This window comes from Suncus etruscus, chromosome 1 (genome assembly GCF_024139225.1).
Source record: "Suncus etruscus isolate mSunEtr1 chromosome 1, mSunEtr1.pri.cur, whole genome shotgun sequence".
Classification (NCBI taxonomy): Eukaryota; Metazoa; Chordata; class Mammalia; order Eulipotyphla; family Soricidae; genus Suncus; species Suncus etruscus.
The window spans coordinates 141,259,465-141,278,135 of record NC_064848.1 but is presented as its reverse complement, the minus strand read 5'-3'; the positions used below and the strand labels follow the sequence as shown (position 1 = coordinate 141,278,135).

General features: G+C 44.9%; 1 protein-coding gene across 1 annotated transcript in view; it reads left to right on the top strand.

Moving 5' to 3' along the window:
• The window catches only part of PLXNA4 (plexin A4), a 365,632-nt gene extending 357,942 nt beyond the window's left edge, over nt 1-7,690 (top strand). The window contains exons 30-31 of the mRNA XM_049774269.1: nt 5,262-5,412; nt 7,477-7,690. Of these exons, the coding sequence (XP_049630226.1) occupies nt 5,262-5,412; nt 7,477-7,572 (247 nt within the window). The 3' untranslated portion in view covers nt 7,573-7,690. The remainder of the gene's footprint in view (nt 1-5,261; nt 5,413-7,476) is intronic.
• The last annotated feature ends 10,981 nt before the right edge of the window (nt 7,691-18,671 follow it).

Sequence of the window (18,671 nt, the reverse complement as noted above, 5' to 3'; positions counted from 1 at the left end):
GTCTCTTTTTCACTTGGTGCTAAATGAGATCTGTGCCAGGCAGCTGCTGCAGGCCACACATAACCCCCGTCCATTTGGTTATTTTTAGGAGTGGCTTGATGGTTCTCATTTCTTATCCCCTAGTTTCTTAGCAACTCAGGAACTCAGGAAGGTCCTCAATGACTCAATAAAGTCATCTTTTACTTGGTGAGGTCCACATCCTTTCTCTTCTCCTTCTGCATAAGGGTCGGAGATGGCAGGATTAGGACACAGTACAGAGCATTCCATATCCAGTGATGTCAGTGATACTCTCATGCTGCAGAGATCAACCTTGGAGCCTGTCTGGCTTTTTGAAAAGGAAACAAGGCTACATGAAAGGCTCCACAGTGGCTCACCTATTATGGCCCAGCAGCCCTGTTCTGAACATGGGCCCCTCTCCTTTTCTCTTGTGGCCAGGCCTCACCACTTGGGAGATGGTGACTATATTTGCATAGGGTTCAACTCTGAGACTAACTGCCTTACAAATACACCACAGACATTTGAGGAGGTCTCTGTCCCTGTATAGTTGGGGCACAGGAAGTTTTCCATATGACCCTCACTGCTAAGGGAAAATAAAATGTGGCTTCAGAAGGCATTATCTACTTGAACAATCTAGAGAGGTCCCTGCACCTGTGCTGCTTGTAGCTCCTGGAAGTGAATTCCTTTATGAATTCCTAGGAATTCTATGGCCCATCCTCCCACCTCCTCCACCTTGCCCTCCAACATCTTTGCCAAACTCCCTCCCATTCCCTATCCTGTTTTGACTCCATCCTATCTTCCTGTCCTCCTTCACAGCCTGCCTTTCAACATCTCTTTGTCCTTCTCATCCTCCCTCTTACCCTCCCTCCCATTCTCCTCCCCTCTTCCCTCCTTTCCTCCCTCCTATCCTCCTTCATATCCTTTTCATATCGCCCCTCCCATATTTCCTCCATCCAACCTCGCTACACAACTCCATCCCCTTCATATCATCTCTCTATCCTCGCGATCTGTCAACCCATTTTCCCTCACACAACTCATATCCTTTTTCACATATTTCCTTCTTCCTACCTATCTACTCTCTTTCTCTCTAATCCTCCTTCCTGTCCTTCCTCCATCTATTCCTTTTGTTCTTCCTCCCATTTTCTCCCATTGCCCCTCATACCCTCCCTCCCATCTTTCCCCATCCTCCCTCCAATCATCCCTTCTCTTTCTTCCTACCTTCCCCCACTTTTCATCCTTCCCAACCCCCTAAATCCATCTCTCTCACTTTCCTTTTCATCCCCGTAAAGTCATCCCTTCCACCTTCCCCTGAATCCTTTCTAAATCCTTCCCTCCCACCTTCCCTTCCATTCAGTATACCTTCCTTCCAATACCTCCTAGAACCCTCCCTCTTATCTTTTCTCTCCTTCCACCCTTCCTACCTCTGATTCCCTTACAGTGCTACTGACTGATAGATTTCCAGCTTCATTTTCTCCATTCAAGACTTAGAGTTTTTTCTTACAACCATGTATAGAAAGAGGGAATAAGCTCTTTTGGTTCCCAGTAGCATCCAGCTGCCAGCCTCATCTTCTGGAGTGCAGCTTAGCATAGTTGCCACCATAGGCCGACAGTCCACCACCATCTGCTGCATTTCTCTTCATTACTTACCCAAAGCAGCAAAATGCTCCTACTAGGTAGGACTTTCCTCTTGTGGGAGACTGAAAATGCCTCCTGGATATCCCTGCAGCAAAAGTCGCCCCTTGACCTGCACAGGCAGGTTTTCCACAGAGAAGTGAGTGCAGAAGTCAGCTGTCCCCTGGGAATGGCACCAGGGCCTGCCATACATCTGAACACCATCGATCACAGGCGTCAGCACATGAAAGAGGTTCTGAGTCTTAAATATTTAAATATGCCTCCTACGGAAACCATCCATTCAAAATATGAACTAGTGACAGCTCGTCCTGGGAGCAATACTGGAGGTGGAGTATAGACATTTCATTAACATGTTCATTAGGCTGCAGCCGGGCCTTTCTGGAACTAGCAGGCTTTGGTGGCTCTCAGGGTAAATTGTATTAGAGGCTTTTCTCTTGGCTCTCAAGCTATATTCAGACCAGTTCCCATAAGTCCTGTGAATGAACCACAGTGGTGCCTTATCCTGCTGGGTATTCAGAGACCAGGGATGACTCCCAGCAGAAAAGGCAGGTATGTAGAAGTAGAACCTAGATGCTGACTGTCTTTCACTTTGGCACCTTCATCTTGGGAGATATTTGAAGGGACAACACTGGGCCTCAAACAAACTGAGTCTCAGATGACAGGGCCTCTGAAAACCACCTTACCCATTCCTGGAGCCATTCTGAAGGTAAAGAAGTATTACCCAGTCTCTCATACTGGGTCTCTCCCATGGAGAGACTCACCCTTAGGTGAGTTTGTAGCTCCTAGAAGTTCCCCAAATGTACAGCATCACATCTTCTCTGAGCAAACTCAGCTAAGAAAGCTAGGTGATGACTGTAGCAGGGAAGAACCTGACCTCAGCATTTAACTCACCAGCTTGAGCAAGGGCCCATGGGAACTCTCAGAACCATAGTTTCTTCTAAAGTGGTTCACCAAGAGGTGAAGATCCTTTGGGAATGATTAAGAGGGGAGAGGCTGCCCCACCCCTGTTTGGCTGCATGATAAGGGGCTGAGGATCCTTGATTTCCAGAAGTTCATTCACCATTGGGTGAGATGCTAGTTAACAGGCCAGTACCCAACCCGGCAACAAAGCAGCTTTATGCCCTATGAGAAGATGCCAGTTCAGAATTGGGATCAGACTTGAGGAGAGCTTGAGAGGTGGTTCCTGGGTTGGACAGAATATGGGGATCCTGAGACCAAGTCAAAGTAACTCAACAGAAATTTGGGAAAATGGACACCACAGAATTGGGCAGTGCCAGTTGAAAGATCAGCCACCCTCCCCAGGTCCTATACTCATTCAGCCAAGCCAGCTTTGATAGTCATACTGCACTGAAGGTGAGGGTATGCAGTCAGTCCAAATGTACTCCCACCCTGTGCCTTCTTTATACAGGCAACAGAGAAAAATTGTGGTGCAAAGGTATCCCCGAGCCCACTAAGTAGGAGGATGCAAAGCATATGTAAGGAAGATGGTTGCCTTGAGAGGAGAAAGGCAGAGCCTACCTAATTCCTCATTTACCCCCACACTCTCCTCCCACACCCCTCCACTCTTGACTCCTCTCTTGCTCTGGCTTACTTGCTTTAGCTCCTGCCTTTGATTTTTGTCTGTCTGTTTCTCTTTCTCTCTCTTGCTCTCTCATTTTCACACACACAATCACTTCCTATATTCATTTATTTAGGGAAGATTCTGGGCTTTCTGTGCCTTCCTGTAGTATAAAGATACCTATTGTAAAGGGAGACATGGGGGACCCTCTGCTGTCCCCTGGGATGACAAGAGCAGAGGCAAACTCTGGCTCTGGTGGAACTGAGCCTCTATCCTTACTGTCTGTCTGAACCAGGTTTTCTGGAAGTAATGCAAATATAGGGAGTCTGCTTGGATGATAGCCATGTCCAATTGGTGAGAACCTGGGGTCTCTATTCTGCCTGTGTTCCCCATCTTGCAGGCAAGGACTAGAGATGCTGGAGGAAATACCAAGCTTTCTTTGGAATTTATTCCCAATGGGGAGGAGAGGTGTTTTTTGTCTCTGGTTTGTGACCCTTCAGTTCATGGCCATCTCTCATTATATGGCAAACACAGGCATGTAATCTGTAAAGGGCAGGTCACAATCTATTGTGGAAGGGCAATATTGGGAGCCTCCAACCTCTTGAGAGGACTTTTGTACCTGCAGTGTCCTTAAATTTCTCAGAGCCCAAGGCTTCTGAGTTTATTTAGGGTGGGAATCAGGCCTGCAGACTTTTTGGAATGAAGCAAAAAAAACCCTCATGATACCAGGGGAGGAACAGAGGCCTCACTTTGGATGAATGTCATGATGGATGGAATGAGATACCTCCTTGAGCCCCCAGGCACCTCATCCCTGTGGCATCCAGACCTTACCTCAAACTCAGAGTGGGCTGCCAATGACCCCCAGTCTTGCCACCAGCCATTCCTTTGTGGGCATACTCTCCCTCCCAGCCCTATCCTTCCCCTTTCTGGCTACCAATGCTAAAAGCCTTTGGAAATGCTGCCCTTGTGCCAAGTGCCCAATGGCTGAAGAAGCCCAAAAAGATTCCTGTGTCAACTTGTCACCCCCCTGGGTCTGGACAGGAAGTGGGAGTGGTGCAGAACCAAGTCCCTAAGAGAGATGGGCTGGGATAGATGCAGTGTCATGGAAGAAGCCTCTGAGGATACCCTCTATCAAGTGGGTGTCCTCACTTGATACTCCATCAAGCATGAATTCAGGGAACTCCCAAGGCACTTATCTCACCTGCACTTACATATGTGAGAACCAGAGCTCCCCTAAAATATGATGCCTTGGAAACATTCATGGGTCCCACCTTCAACAACTGCCTAGTTCCCAACTTCATAGTCTGTGGGTTCCCAGCTTGGCTTCCATACCCCCTTCAGCCTTTGAGCACAGGCACTTAGCTGGGGCTTCATAGTGTGGGAATGCCTGAGGACTCCTGGGCACCCCAGTCTTGGGGTGTGATATAGAGCCCACAGCCAAGAGGCACCAGGGTGTGTATGAGATGTAACTATATCAGGGCACTGGGTCCTCATTAGGAAACCACACGACACCCCTCTGGCAGTGGATTGGGGGTTTGCTGCATAAAATGTCAAATTGCAGAAATTAAAAATGTAAATGTGGGCATCTAATTAACCAGTTGACAGCAGTGCACAGCTGCAAGTGACAGTGACTGATTGCCTCTGCCAGCCTCTCTCCCCAGCAGCCACTGGCCCTCCTGGGTCCCAGCAAACCCCTGGAGAGAGGAGAGACTCTAGCTAGCCATCTTTCCCAAGTGCAGGTGTCCCTTGTGTCCATGTGAAAGGGGGGAGGGTATAAGAGAATAGGCTGCTCCTGTCAGTACTTGGGAGCAAAATACATGCAGTGTGAATACACCCACATTTCTGCTCTTACTCCATCCATACTCTAACATTGCCTTACCCACTCCTGCATTCCCACCACCATGTCAATCCACTACCCTGACCATACACAGATGCAAGTGGACAGAACCCACCATGGTCCCAAGGCTCACACATATGCCTCCACCTGCCAGGCCCAGGACTGGAAGTTCCCATTATATATAGGCATATTCTGCAAGACTCTATTTTCTTTCTTCCCTATGCTCATGCTTGGCAGGTATTACTCAGATATCGGGAAGATGCCTGCCATCAGTGACCAGGACATGAATGCCTACCTGGCCGAGCAGTCTCGGATGCACATGAACGAATTCAACTCTATGAGTGCACTGTCAGAGATCTTCTCCTACGTGGGCAAGTATAGTGAGGAGGTGAGTATAGCCTGTGTGGATCTGAGGAGGGCTGGACAGAGACTAGAGAAGACCTGCTTTAAGCTGGCATCCTCTTTGTGAAGAGAACCTCCCCACTAACCCCCACCATCCCTGAAGGATGTAGTATGAGCTTTAAAGATAGGACTCAGGAAACACTCTTGTCTCCTACTTTTTGGTACAGAGATCAAAACACCTATTCCTTTTATTGTTTTGTTCATTGTATTCTTGGTGTCTTCCTCATAGTTTCCCTTTTATTTTTCGTTTACTTAAATCATTTTAAATCTCCAACCCTATAGGCAAGCTCTGTGAGGTAGTTTGGTAGGGTCTAGTAGGCTAGGATGTGTTTTTTTTATAATAGGTTAGGACTTAGGGGTGAGTAGGGTAGCATAAAATTAGAAGGAAAGGTAGAGTAGAATAATATTGGTAGGGAAGAATAGAGCAGACTAGAATAGGATTGGGAGGAAAGGATAAGGTATGGTACGATATACAGAGTAGGGTAGAGTAGGATGGGTAGGGTTGGTAAGAAAGGATTACGAGAGAAGGTAGGATGTGGTAAAATATATAGAGTAGATTTAGAAGGGTAGAATAGGGTAAGGTAGGGTAGGGTAGGATTGGGAGGGAAAGGGAGACAGCATGGTAGGAAAGGAAGAGTAGGTTGAGTATGATTGGGAAAGAAGGGTAAGGTATAGCAGAATAATGGGTTAGGATAAAGATAGGATTAAATAAGACAGATTAGAACAGAATTTTGTATGGTATAATATGATAATGTATTGAGAGGATAAGGTATGGTAGTAGTAAGGTAAGGCATTAATGATAAGATTTTTTATGGCAAGGTAGGTCTTGGTATGAAATGGTAGGGTAAGTAGGAAGGATAGGAGACAGGATTGTGATATGTAGGGTATGTTAGTATATTGTATGGTAGGTTAGAGTATCTGAGTTATTGTTTGGTTTTATATGGTGGAATAGGGCTTGGTATGGACTAGTAGGTTTTCTGGCTGAATTGGTGAAGAGTGGTATGGTAGGTAGGGCTTAGTATGGTATGATGGATTGAATAAGTTCAGTAGTACTGAGAGAATGGAATAGATGTAGACTAGATGCATGGAATGTGTGTAGAATAGAGCCACGTGAAGTAGATTGGCTTAGAACAGAGGAAAGTGGCATCTGTGTGAGCATCTGTGTCCCTGCTGGAAACCTATCCCAATTGCCACTGTCTCAGGATATACTGCCTTCTTTTTGCTCAGCACAAAGGAGCTTATGCACATTTTTGGTCTCATGGGCTTAGACCAAGTTGGTTCTAAGTCCAGACTCCCTCTGTCTGGGCAGAAGCCCAACAGAATGCCACCCTTTGTGTCTAGTGTCCTTCATACCACAGACTTTTGTAGATAACACTCCTATGTGCTGACTGTTCTCTTCATAAAAGTCAGGCAGGATAACTGTGAGTCCCCACATTTCACCCATGGGTATGTATGAGGATGAAGGAGATACCTGTTTTGGTCACCCAGCTGGAACAAGTGGCCCATAATTTGATCCCATGTCATAATATCCTAAGCTGGAGTCAGATCCGATTCCATTTTTCCTTCTGTGCCTAACTTTTCATGTCTTTCTTGTCTCTAAATGTCTGATCTCAGCATGGAAGACATAAATCTTCTAAACGTGGAATTCTAGCCTGGTGGGGAATATTGGGTTTCAGGAAGGAGGAGTGGGATTTATTACTACTCATTAAGTCACAAATACCCTAGACCCTGAAGTACCACAGTGATCAAGGAGCTATGCAGATATCTATAGCATCCTTGCATGGTGGGTTTTCTGTTCATAAGCTAGCCATCCTCACTGGGCCTTAGAGCCCTTTCTTTACATAAACATCCCCATATGATTCATGGAAACTTGGGTGCCCCAACTTCTCCCCACACTTCAGTAACCCAACTTACTCATGGGCCCATAAACTTCCTAAAGGTATTTAGTAGGCAACCCATCTCCCCAAACTTCCACCCTGCCTGTACACAGGTAAGAACACAGACACAGTCCTGGCCACTCATACCCTCTTCATGCTTGATCCTTCCACAGATTCTCGGCCCTCTGGACCACGATGACCAGTGTGGGAAGCAGAAACTGGCCTACAAACTAGAGCAAGTCATAGACCCTCATGACTTAGACAGCTGAGAACCGTCCTCCAGGTTACCCTGGAGGAGGGACACACCAAGCCGTGCCTCTGTCTAGATTCTCATCTTTACCAAGTGCAAGTTCCGACTGGCCTCAGCAGCATCCCGAGCAGCTCTCTCTCTTTCTCTCTCTTTCTCTCCAGTCCTCTCTCTTTCTCTCTCCCAGTGGTCTCTTTCTCATTTCAAATTTTTCAATTTCTCTCTTAGGTTGCTTGCTCTCTCAGATACTTTCTAGCTCTCTCTCTCTTGTCTCTATCTTCTCTTTCATTCCTTTTTTTCTAGATCCCTTATCTTTCAGTTTCTTTACCAACACCAACACAATTTTATCAAGATGCCAACTCTCAGTCCATTGCAGGACAGCCAGGTTAACAACCAAGGGCCAGCAGGAAAGAAAGCAGAGAGCTCTCTCCAGCTCACCCCTTGCTTCTGCCAGGGGGTGCAGCAGGGGGTCCAGAATGAGGAGCCCTGGATTCAGGCATTGTTTCTGTGCTGCTGTTCCACCTTGAGATCCCACATTGGTCTCCATGTTAACTTGGGAAAGGGACGATGAGCTCAGTATTACTTCCCTGAGAAGGTGACTCCTGGCTCTCTCCCTTTCAACATGGCCACTTAAAGGGGCTCATCAGTGAACTGGGCCCATTGGCTACAGTAAGAAGAAAGGGTCCACCTCCTGCCCTCTGCTGCCACAGGCTGTGTGTGCATGTATGGATAGGGGCATGCCCTGGAAGCTGTCTCTCATATGTTGGGTTGGCATCCAGTGGCCTCCTTGTCTCCTTTCAATCTTCTGAGAGCTCTGCCCAGTGTCCAGGGGGCACTGTCTACCCAACGTCCTCTCCTATCTGCAGAAAGTCAGAATGGAGACAGAATCACAGCTGCATTTCTACCACTTCCGCCCTTTTCATACTGGCCCAAGCTATAGACATGACACTTGGAGGGAGTAATGATAAAGAAAGAGAAGCATTTATCCTGGAAGAAGCAGGCTTTACTCTACCACTCACCCTCAGGAGGCCCAGGCACCCTGATCCATTCTCTTAAGTCCAGTTTATTGTGAGATTCCCACATCTATCTAGAGAAAGTGTCCCCACATTCTCTGTCATCGCTCCTGCCAGGGTCAAGTAGTACAAAGTGAGTCCTAGGAGCTACTACCGTCCAGCCGCCTCCATGGCTCCATCCACACCATCCTTCTCAAGAACTCTGCAGAGGGCAGGCCTGCAGCCTACCCCTTCACCCCTGCAGAATCTGGTGCCATCGCTATGCAGATGACTAGTCATGGGGCCGTCCGGACCTCCCATAGAGATTTTTTTCATCCACATCTCAGCAGCCGCTTTCGTCATCCTTCTCCTTCTCATCAAAGAAACCTACTCAAGCACAGCTTCACACAGACAAACCAAAATGCCAGCCGCATACAGCCCCAGGCTTTTCATGTCGGGGAGGCACAGGAAAGTCCAGGGTAAGGAGAGAGCCAGGAAAAGGAGATGGAAAATACAGCTGAACTCAGTCCTAACCTGTTTCTCCTGTGCTGAGCCTTCATGCTGAGCAGAGATGATGGCAAGAGATAGTCTGATAGAAGAGTCTTGGACACTTGTCAACTTGATGGACCCTCAATGGTGGAGGTTAATGCTGCCTCTCTGGTTACCTTGCTGTCAAATCACACACCAGCCTGGGGGACAGGAGAAGCATTGTCTAGTGTGGGGCTGGAGTGGGATGGGGGTGGGGGGGTCCCACCAGGCTGCCTTCACTCTCCCAGGGCTCTACATCACCCCCTGGAAAGGGGAAGGAACCATTTCCGGCAAAGTCTATGGAGCATCATGTACTTTTAAAAACCATAGCCTTGTTGAGTGTGTGTGTGTGTGTGTGTGTGTGTGTGTGTGTGTGTGTGTCCAAGAAGAGGGCAGAGAGCTCAGAAAGATACCTTTGTCTATTGCAGGAGGATTCTGGGGACTGTTTCCTTCTCTGTTCTTGTTTATCATTCATCTTGCATCGTCAGGGTTACTCCATGCTTGCTTTCTAGGCTGGGTGCTGGTGTCAGGGAGGGATCATCTGTCCATAGGAAATCAGGGTGGTTTCTGGCCAAGGCTTGGATTTGATGGGGGGGTGGGAGTGGGGAGGGCAGTGTACTAGGCAGTGATGAGCCAGAGCAAGGCAGCCAGTGGCAATGAGGATGATGGATATTGGACAAACCCTGGTCACCAGCCCAGGGGAAAGAGAAGCAGGGGTAAGAGGTAGGTACGTCAAGAGGAAGAAAGCTAACCAAAGGTCTTGACAAGTGACGTGCATGTCTACCAGGGATGGTGCTCCTTGCTCCCGAGATACCCTGGGCTCTGGCAGGCCAGAAGCAGGCTTGGCAAGTGGTCCAGGAGGCCCTCACTGGTTCAACTATTCTTTTGCACATGTCGGGGAGGGGTGCGGCATGAACGTATTTAACACAGATTGGCTGAATGGAAGCTGTGTGTGTGCGCGTGTGTGTATGCGTGGGTTTTGACTTATTTTTATGTTTTGCACAGTTAGAGAAAAAAGAACATGCAGAAAAGGAAAAAAATTAGACTGTTCTTCTGAAGTTTTTATTTTTTACCGGATTATTATTATTGTTATTATTCCTTGGTCGGTACAGAATTCTCCGCCATGTTTTTGTTCTAGGAGAAATTTTAAAGCCCTCTGAGTGGTGTCAGGAAGAGGAAATGTATTTCCTCCTTTAGTTCCATCTCTCTTGCGGGTAGTTAGAGGACAGGTTTGCAGTTTAAGAGCAGATGGCCTGCTATTGGTCCTGTTTGCTCACAACTCTAGGGCTGGCTTGGCAGTGGGGGAGAACGGGGGATTCTAGAGCTACCCCTCTTTTACCCACAGATATTCTTTTTCTTTTCTGTGTGCTTTTCATTTCTTCCATTTGGATTCTTGGCACACGTATGATCTGTTTAGAAGTCAAGACAGCCTTGTCCAAAAGTTGCCCTTTTCCTTCAGACATTTTTAAACCTCTCTTAGGGGCCCCCATCTTCTTTTTTCAGGTGCTAGAGAAGGGATTTGGCCACCCATGAGTTCCAGGGGATTGGGTGCTGCTCAAGTCTACCCCTCTCACAGTTCATGTCTTAGCTAACCCTACTGTTTTAGAGGGAACCTTTACCCAAGTCCAGATGTCCTGGGAAGAAAACAGGAGAGATGAGCTCATACTCTCAGAATATTTCCATCACCCTATTTCCTACTCCCCCTCTCTTTGGCCATGAGGGTCCCTGGTCCTAGATCAGGGATAAAGTCTCCCTGGGTTCAAATACTGGAGAGAGATGAATTGTAGGTAGTAGTGGGGTGGAGCAGTGGAATGCTTGCTGGGATACTTGATTTGAAGAAGAGATCTCTAGCAGCTGAGTCAATGCAGGCTGGTCATTTCCCAGAAGGCCACCTCCAAGTGTTTTATTGCCTTCTTCCTTGTCAGGAGACACTCTAGCATTTCTCGACCTTGTTGGCCTGCTTCAGTGTTGAGGGCCAGGGGGTTTGCTTCTTCATCAGAAAAAAATGCTGCTGTTCACCTTTTCTTGGTATGGCAGGCCCACGTATGGTCACTGCCCTGAATGGTACCTCCCTAATCAATGCCTGGATCCCCTTTCTTATCCCATTGTAGCTTGAGAACCCATGAACAGGTCCAAGATGAGAAAAGGTCTGAATCCCAAAGTGTGAGGAGAACATAGTGGGATGGGGGAAGGGGGACTGGGGTGATGGGAAAGGCTCTGACTCTGCCATCAAGGGTGTATCTTCCCCACTTAGACATATGCAAAAGTCTTACTTTCCCCTCTGTCTCTTCTCTCTGGGGGAGGGTGACTGCTTTGGCCTCACAGGAGGTAAATCTGATGCTTAAAAGCCCAGTGAGTCTCAGAGTCATTCCTCTCTAGCCAGCACCTCTTTCCTGTCTCATAGAGCTAAGCAGGTTGAGCTTTCCAGGAACGTCCATTGAGTACGTACCTCTTCCTGCCTCTAGAAGATCTTTGAAGACCTCTAGAAGACCACCTCCCAGTACCAGGGTAACCCATATCCCTGAGCCCATAACCGCCCCCCCCAGGCACATCCTACCTCCTTTCTGTCCTCTCCCCTACCACTTAGGCCTGCCTCTTTATCCTCCAGACCCCTACTCTTCCTATCAGCTCTTGGACAGGTAGCCCAGCTCCTAAATCCCTCAAGCCCTCCCCTTTAATGACAAAAATGTCCTGTGTGGGCTATTTCTTGCGGGGGTAGTTGTTGATTTTTTGTTTATATCATTTTAAGACTTTAAAATTAAAGAGGGAACCTGAGTGTGGATGTCAAATACTAATTAGTAGCAAGAAAAAAAATACAAATCTAAAGAGAATCTCCGGAGAAGCTCTTTCCACTGTGGTTAAAGAAGAGGTCAGGGCATTCTGGATGGGGCCCCCCATCCCACACGAGAAGCATACCCCCGCTACACATTCCTCCTACTTTCTCTTACTAGTTCTGCTTCCCAACAGGAGCCCCAACAGACATGGCAAAAGCAACCTTGTTTTACAGAGAAACTGAGGGCCCAGTCCAGGTGACACTGAAGGGCAACCACCCCTCCACCCCAAGAGGCTGGTGTGAGTCTCCACAAGCCCCCTGTTCCGAGTCTCATTAGGAAATACCATGCTGCCACGTCTGTTAGAAGCCACAGTGAAAGTTCCAGACAGACCTTGTTTTATTTCACTCCAAAGCTTTGCTCCCCAAGACAATTATTTTTTTATTAGGGGGAGCCTCCAACTTTACAACAAATAATATGGGACTTGAGGATTGCCATGGTAATAAGTACTCATTAGAGTCCCAATTAAATGTTTAAGTAGAAGGAAGCTAAACAGAATGAAATATTGAATGAATAAAAAGAACTTCCTATTTGTATTGGCAAAGAAAGTGAGGTGTACCAGGAGATAAGCAACCCCCTCTTCCCTCGCCTCCTTTCCCTTCCTCTCTTGTTCAGTCTTGGCTCTCTAACCTGCTCCTTGTGTGTCTGAACCCCCATCCAGATTTCCTAGGCTTTGTCCAAACAAAGGGACAGCTCATTAGTGGCAGGTCTGGTGTTGAGGGATTCATGTCTCTCCCGTGTGTACTCTATATGATCTCTGCACTCCCCCTTCCCACACACAGTGGAGTTCTTTCAGTGGAGTTCACCCTTCTTTAATCTACCCACTCAAGCACATTTGGAAAGAGTTCCCTGGCAAGAGCAGACTTCCAAACTGGAAACCTTGAAAGATCAGTGCCAAGGACACTTGGGGGACAGACCACTTTGCCCAGCAGACCTAGGAAACACTCTTTGGGCATAAGACCCAAAGGGAATCTGTGTGTGTAGTATATGTATCCTTCCCTCTTTCCCTGATGTTCACGTCAGTTTATCGGCTCGTTGAACCTTTATTTTTTAAAAAAGCAAAGCTAGTTTACCTCAAAGAGTCTTGTTTCCATTCGGAAACCAATGACTTTGTGTTGCGTGCACATGATCCTCCCCTCCATCCCTGTCTGCCAGGGGTGCCTGAGATCCTTGCTTTCTCATCTGGCTGCAAGGGCCAAGGAAAGGACCTCCAGGCCAGAGACAAGAAGGAGCGGCTGGAGGCAGCTGCCCTCCTTCCCCCTGGTGAAATCAGCCTATCTCTTCCAGCAGGGTGCTGCCAAGTTTCCATAGCAACCAGCAACTCCAGAGCATCTCAGCAGTCCAGGGCTCATTGAGCCAAGGAGGTGTCAGGGAGAGGACCTTGGCCTGGTCAGGTGACCTAAAGTTAAGTCTCAAGTACTAGGAGACAGAGGAATGGGTGAATGAGTGGTTTGAAATTACAGACTTTGAGTCTTAGAAAGGCCCTTGTAGGAGGTTGGGCAGATCATTTCTGATCTTGTCCCTACCTTCCAGCACATACTACCCAATTTCTCTTTCCATAAAGCTTCCACCTTGAACACTGACCCTTGCTTAAAATAAAGTAAAGCCTATCTTTAGACACAGTGTTATGATGAGCAAAGACAGGTGGATGAAATCTCTTAGAGGAAGAGGGTCTTCTGGTTTTGATTTTTAAAAGAGTATCCTAATAAGATTTTAAAAAAAGATTAAAAAAACTTTTTGAAGAGGAAAACCTATGCTATTTAAATTGGAGCCCAGTTGTAACTTGGTAAAGGCAAGCTTCTGTACCTTTGTTATAATTAATTGTATACCTGTGTATGTAAATATAAGGCATTCCTATTTTGCAGTTCAGAACAAAAAAACTTATTTGTAATATAGAATAAAGTTTATTAAAAAATAATAAAAATGCATTTTGGAATTTGGATCTTTCTTTCTGCATGACTGGCTGGATGCAAGAGGGTTGATCAGAATAGTGATGGGCTCCATAGTATTGAATAACACTTCTTAGGTGGGAACTATAAGATATTTAAAGAGGCCTGGGTGAAAATTACATAACTGCAACACAACCTGAGGGGGCCAAATGGTAAGACACAAGGACCATTGGAAGAGACAAGATTCGAAAGGAGCTACAGTCAGCAAAAGGACAAGCTCTGGTGTAGGGCCATGGAACCTTCTATTCTTGCTACATGTTTAAACCCTACTGATGCATTTTTTCTTTCTAAAGACATGCTTTTTTGGAGGGATTGGGCCATACCAGGCAGTGCTCAGAGGTTACTACTGGCTCTGTGCTCCTGGCAGACTCAAGGGACCATATGGAATGCTGGAAATTGAACCTGGGTCATCCTGGGTCAGCCACATGCAATATAAATGCCCAGCCACTGTGCTATCACTCTGGCCCCTGGTTCTGATTTTGTCTCAATCAAATGTCTCTGGAGTAAACTTGCACTTATTCCAACCAGTGCTGTTAGTTAATATCACATTCCTAAAAAACCCAAGCAGTTTTTAGAATACTTCTTACTACAGACCACAAAAGTGCTGCTAAGTTTTTGGGCAGAAGCTTTGGCCTCTCTGAGAAGGTAGAGCATCTGTCTCCCTCAAAGCCAAAGTAAAATCTATAAGAAGAAAATCAGGAGGAAACAAAAGAGCCAGGGACTGGATAGACAGTATAGGGGTTATGATGCTGGCACATGGCTGACCCCAGTTTGATCCCCAGCACCACATATGGTTCCCTGAGTGCCACTAGCAGTGATCTCTGAGCACTTATCCCAGAGTAAACAGTGAGAATCATCAGCTATGGTCCAAAAACTGAGAGAGAGAAAGGAAAGAAAGAAAGAAAGAAAGAAGAAAGAAAGAAAGAAAGAAAGAAAGAAAGAAAGAAAGAAAGGAAGGAAGGAAGGAAGGAAGGAAGGAAGGAAGGAAGGAAGGAAGGAAGAAGAAGGAGGAAGAAAGAAAGAAAGAAAGAAAAGAGAAGAGAGAAAGAAAAGAGAAGAGACGAGAGAAAGAAAGAAAGAAAGAAAGAAAGAAAGAAAGAAAGAAAGAAAGAAAGAAAGAAAGAAAGAAAGAAAGAAAGAAAGAAAGGTAGTAAGGAAGGAAGGATGGAAGAAGGAAGGACGGAAGGATGGAAGGGAGGAAGGAAGGAAGGAAGGAAGGAAGGAAGGAAGGAAAGAAAAAGAAAAGAAAGAAAGAAAGAAAGAAAGAAAGAAAGAAAGAAAGAAGAAAGAAAGAAGAAAGAAAGAAAAAGAAAGAAAGAAAGAAAGAAAGAAAGAAAGAAAGAAAGAAAGAAAAAAGGAAGAAAAAAGGAAGAAAGAAAGAAAGTGGAAAGCATGGAAAAGGAAAGAAACATGGGAGGAAATCAATTGAGGACAATCTCTGAAAGCATCCAAGAGCAGGAAATCAACTTCCAACAAAGTTGAGTTTCCTCTCACTCTGCTATCCACTCAATCACTAATTTAGCTCTTTCAATTTTAAACCCAGATGTCCCTTGTCTCTAGGAATGATGTGTGTGAAGGGTATTCACATGGATGGGACCTTTTGAGAGCTATAAAGTCAGAAGGTGGTTTGGTTTTATATCTGCCAATATCAATTCTTTATTCTCCTGTTTTTCTTATCTTCCAGAAATGATATTTTCTAATATCTGAGAACTTTTGTCAATGATCCTGAGAAATTTCAACCTCTAGAAATATAGCAGAACAAAGAGGAAGGGACTCTTTTGGACTACATGGTAGAAGATGGGCAATATGGCTTTAGTGACCTCAAGACCAAGCACAAACTGGGTGGTTTTAAGACAACAGAACGGGGTTGTATTTAGTCATTCTGAATCAGAAGGAAAATATAAGTCCATGGGCTGAATTAAGTCTTTTCTTTCTTCTAAAAAGAATATGCACTGTTGATCTTGTATGTTCAGAGAAGAGAGGAAGAGGGGAAAAGAGAGAGAAAGAAATTTTATATCTCATAAGGATATCCAGTCATATCAGATTAGGGCCCAACACTTACTATTTAATTAACCTTCATTACCTCCCTTGAGGTTCATTTTCCAGTCAGACATTGATTAGGGGATAGGACTGAGTTTAGAGGGCACACAATTCAGTCCAATAATAGATTTATTTCAGAAAAGGTGTTATCTAATTGAGCTATGTTTAAGTTTTAATGGTTGATTTTGAGATTGTTGAGGCAGTGACCATTTTAGTTGGGACCTGTATTATCGAAACTCAACTAGTCTCAATACAGAGTACCAAATGGAAAATGAATAAATGGATGCTTTTGTGGAAGTCAAATTTCTACCATGAATGCAGAACCAAAGTCTTTAGGCTCTGAAGCTAGTCCCCTGTGTTTGGATAGCTGGTAGATTGTAACTATTCAAAAAACATAATTTCTCCTGTTCTGAATGAGCAATAGATTTTCACTGTGATAAAGGCAGGTAAGTCTTTGTTTTGTACCAAAATGACACATGATCTAAGTCACCAGCAGTTCTACATCAACCTGGACCATAGATAGGGGACTGTGATGAAAGTGAGTGGAGCAATCAGTTGATCCTGGTGTCTATGTCTTATACACAAAAACTCAATCATTTTTGGTTAAAATCATGAGGCATGAGAGGGTATTGTTTATGAATGCAGCATACCCTAACTATTGACTATTGTAGGGATTAAAAAATACAGTCTAGGGTACAGACAGATAGTACTGGAATCAGGAGTTTGCCTTGCAATTGACTGACTCAGATTCTGTCCCTGGCACCACTTATGGTCCCATGAGAACTTATAAGAATTATTCCTGAGCACAGAGTAAGTAACAATCTTAGAATTCTGCTAGGTGTGGCCCAACTCCCCCCATCTGCTCCACCAAAAAAAATTCAGTTTGAGTTGAAAGTCCCTTGTTTTATAACTGACATAGGAAATCTCAACTTTCACTTATAATACAATCCTCACTCAAAAAAAAAAAAAAAACTGAGTGCATGAAGTGGAGTGAGAAAGCCTCTTCTAAAAAAATGGTGGTTGTTACTAGAAGTAATATAAGAGAATTGTGAAGGGTATTGGACACTCTGGTAATTTGTTTAGATTTTCTTTTGTTTCTTGTTATTCAAGGCTTTTATGTTTCTTTGATTTGTTTGTGTTTTTTGAGGCCATTCCCAGTGATGCCTTGGCTACTATATGTCATGCAAGAATTTTAACTAGGGATGTGGCAGAAGATTCATGCTAGACAAATGACTTAACTTTTGTACTTCAGCCCTAAGAGTGTTTTAAATCTGATTATTCTTTTCAAAGTCCAGCTTCTGGTTTCATCATCCTTTTAAATGGTTCTTTGTATATTATTGATTTCAGCCCTTATTTTTTTGAGGGGGCTGCACCTGGCAATGCTTAAGGGTTACTCCTGACTCTGATACTCAAGAATTACTCCTGGAGGTACTCAAGGGATCATATGGGGTACCAAAGATAGAACTGAGTTGGCCATATGCAAAGCAAGTGCTCTACTTGCTATACTATTTCTTCAGCCCCTCTGCTCTGGTTTTTATTATTTCCTTCTTACTTACATTTGGATTCCTTTGTTGCCTATCCTCTAGTTTCTCAAGCTGAGAGGTTAGTTTATTAATTTGAAGTGTTTCCTTCTTTCTGATGTAAGACTACTATTATGAACTTTCCCTTTACTATTACTTCTATTACGTTACATAAATTCTGGTATTCTTCATTCTCATTCATTTTAGTTGTTTTTTTAATTTCCTCTTTGGTTCAAATAATATTTATTGAACACTATTTTTCCAAATAGTTTTCAAATATTTAAACTTTACTCTTTTTTGTTGGTGGGAGAGTGGGAATGGGGGTAAGGGCTTATTCCTGATTCTATATCCAGAGGGATCTCTCTTGGTAGTACTTAGGGGATAATAAGCAGTGTTGAACACTTTTTTTCTTATTAATTTATGCCATCATGTTATTGTGGTCTGAGTTATGATTTCTGATTTATATATTTATGATTTTATCAATACTCAAATTGTGCCCTAGTATGTGTGTTCAGCTTTTAATCTCAACTCCTTCAATTTAGGAAATTTGTGTGTATATGTATTGTGTCTTAATACCCCATCCTCTTTATATCCAGATAATCTGTCTATCCTTAGCTTGTGGGGGAAACTCTGACTATAGTAGTGTCCATTAAATAGAATAAAAGTCAACCTCCTACACACACCAACACACACACCTGTACACACAGGTGATTGATGTTAGAAAGTGGTCCATGGGGCCAGAGAGATAGCACAGCAGTAGGGCATTTGGCTTGCATGTAGTCAATCTGGGACAGACGTCAGTTTGGTTGCTGGCATTTGATATGGTCCCCCAAGGCTGCCAGGAGCAATTCCTGAGTGCAGAGCAAGAGTAATCCCTGAGAGTTGCTGGGTGTGGCCAAAAAAACCCCAAAACAAAACAAAACAAAACAAAAAAACAAAAAGTAGTCCAGAGAAACAGCAGTGGAATTAGAAGAGTAAGGCCAATTCAGTCCAGTAGTGCACTATTCAACTGGTACCTAGTGGGGTAGTGAGGGTCAACATCGTGACCCTCTAAACATGGTAGAATATACTTCAAAAGTGTTAATGGCTCCCATTTCCCACTACTCATCAGCCCAATAGGTTGTTCCATGTCCAGATTTCCAATTTTCTAGGCATGAGGAATGACTAGATACCTTTCACAAACACACGTACAAGTCCCTGAGTGTAGGAGCAGAGGAACTCTGAGGCAGAGGGCAAAGGGCATGCAGTTTTCAGCCTCAAA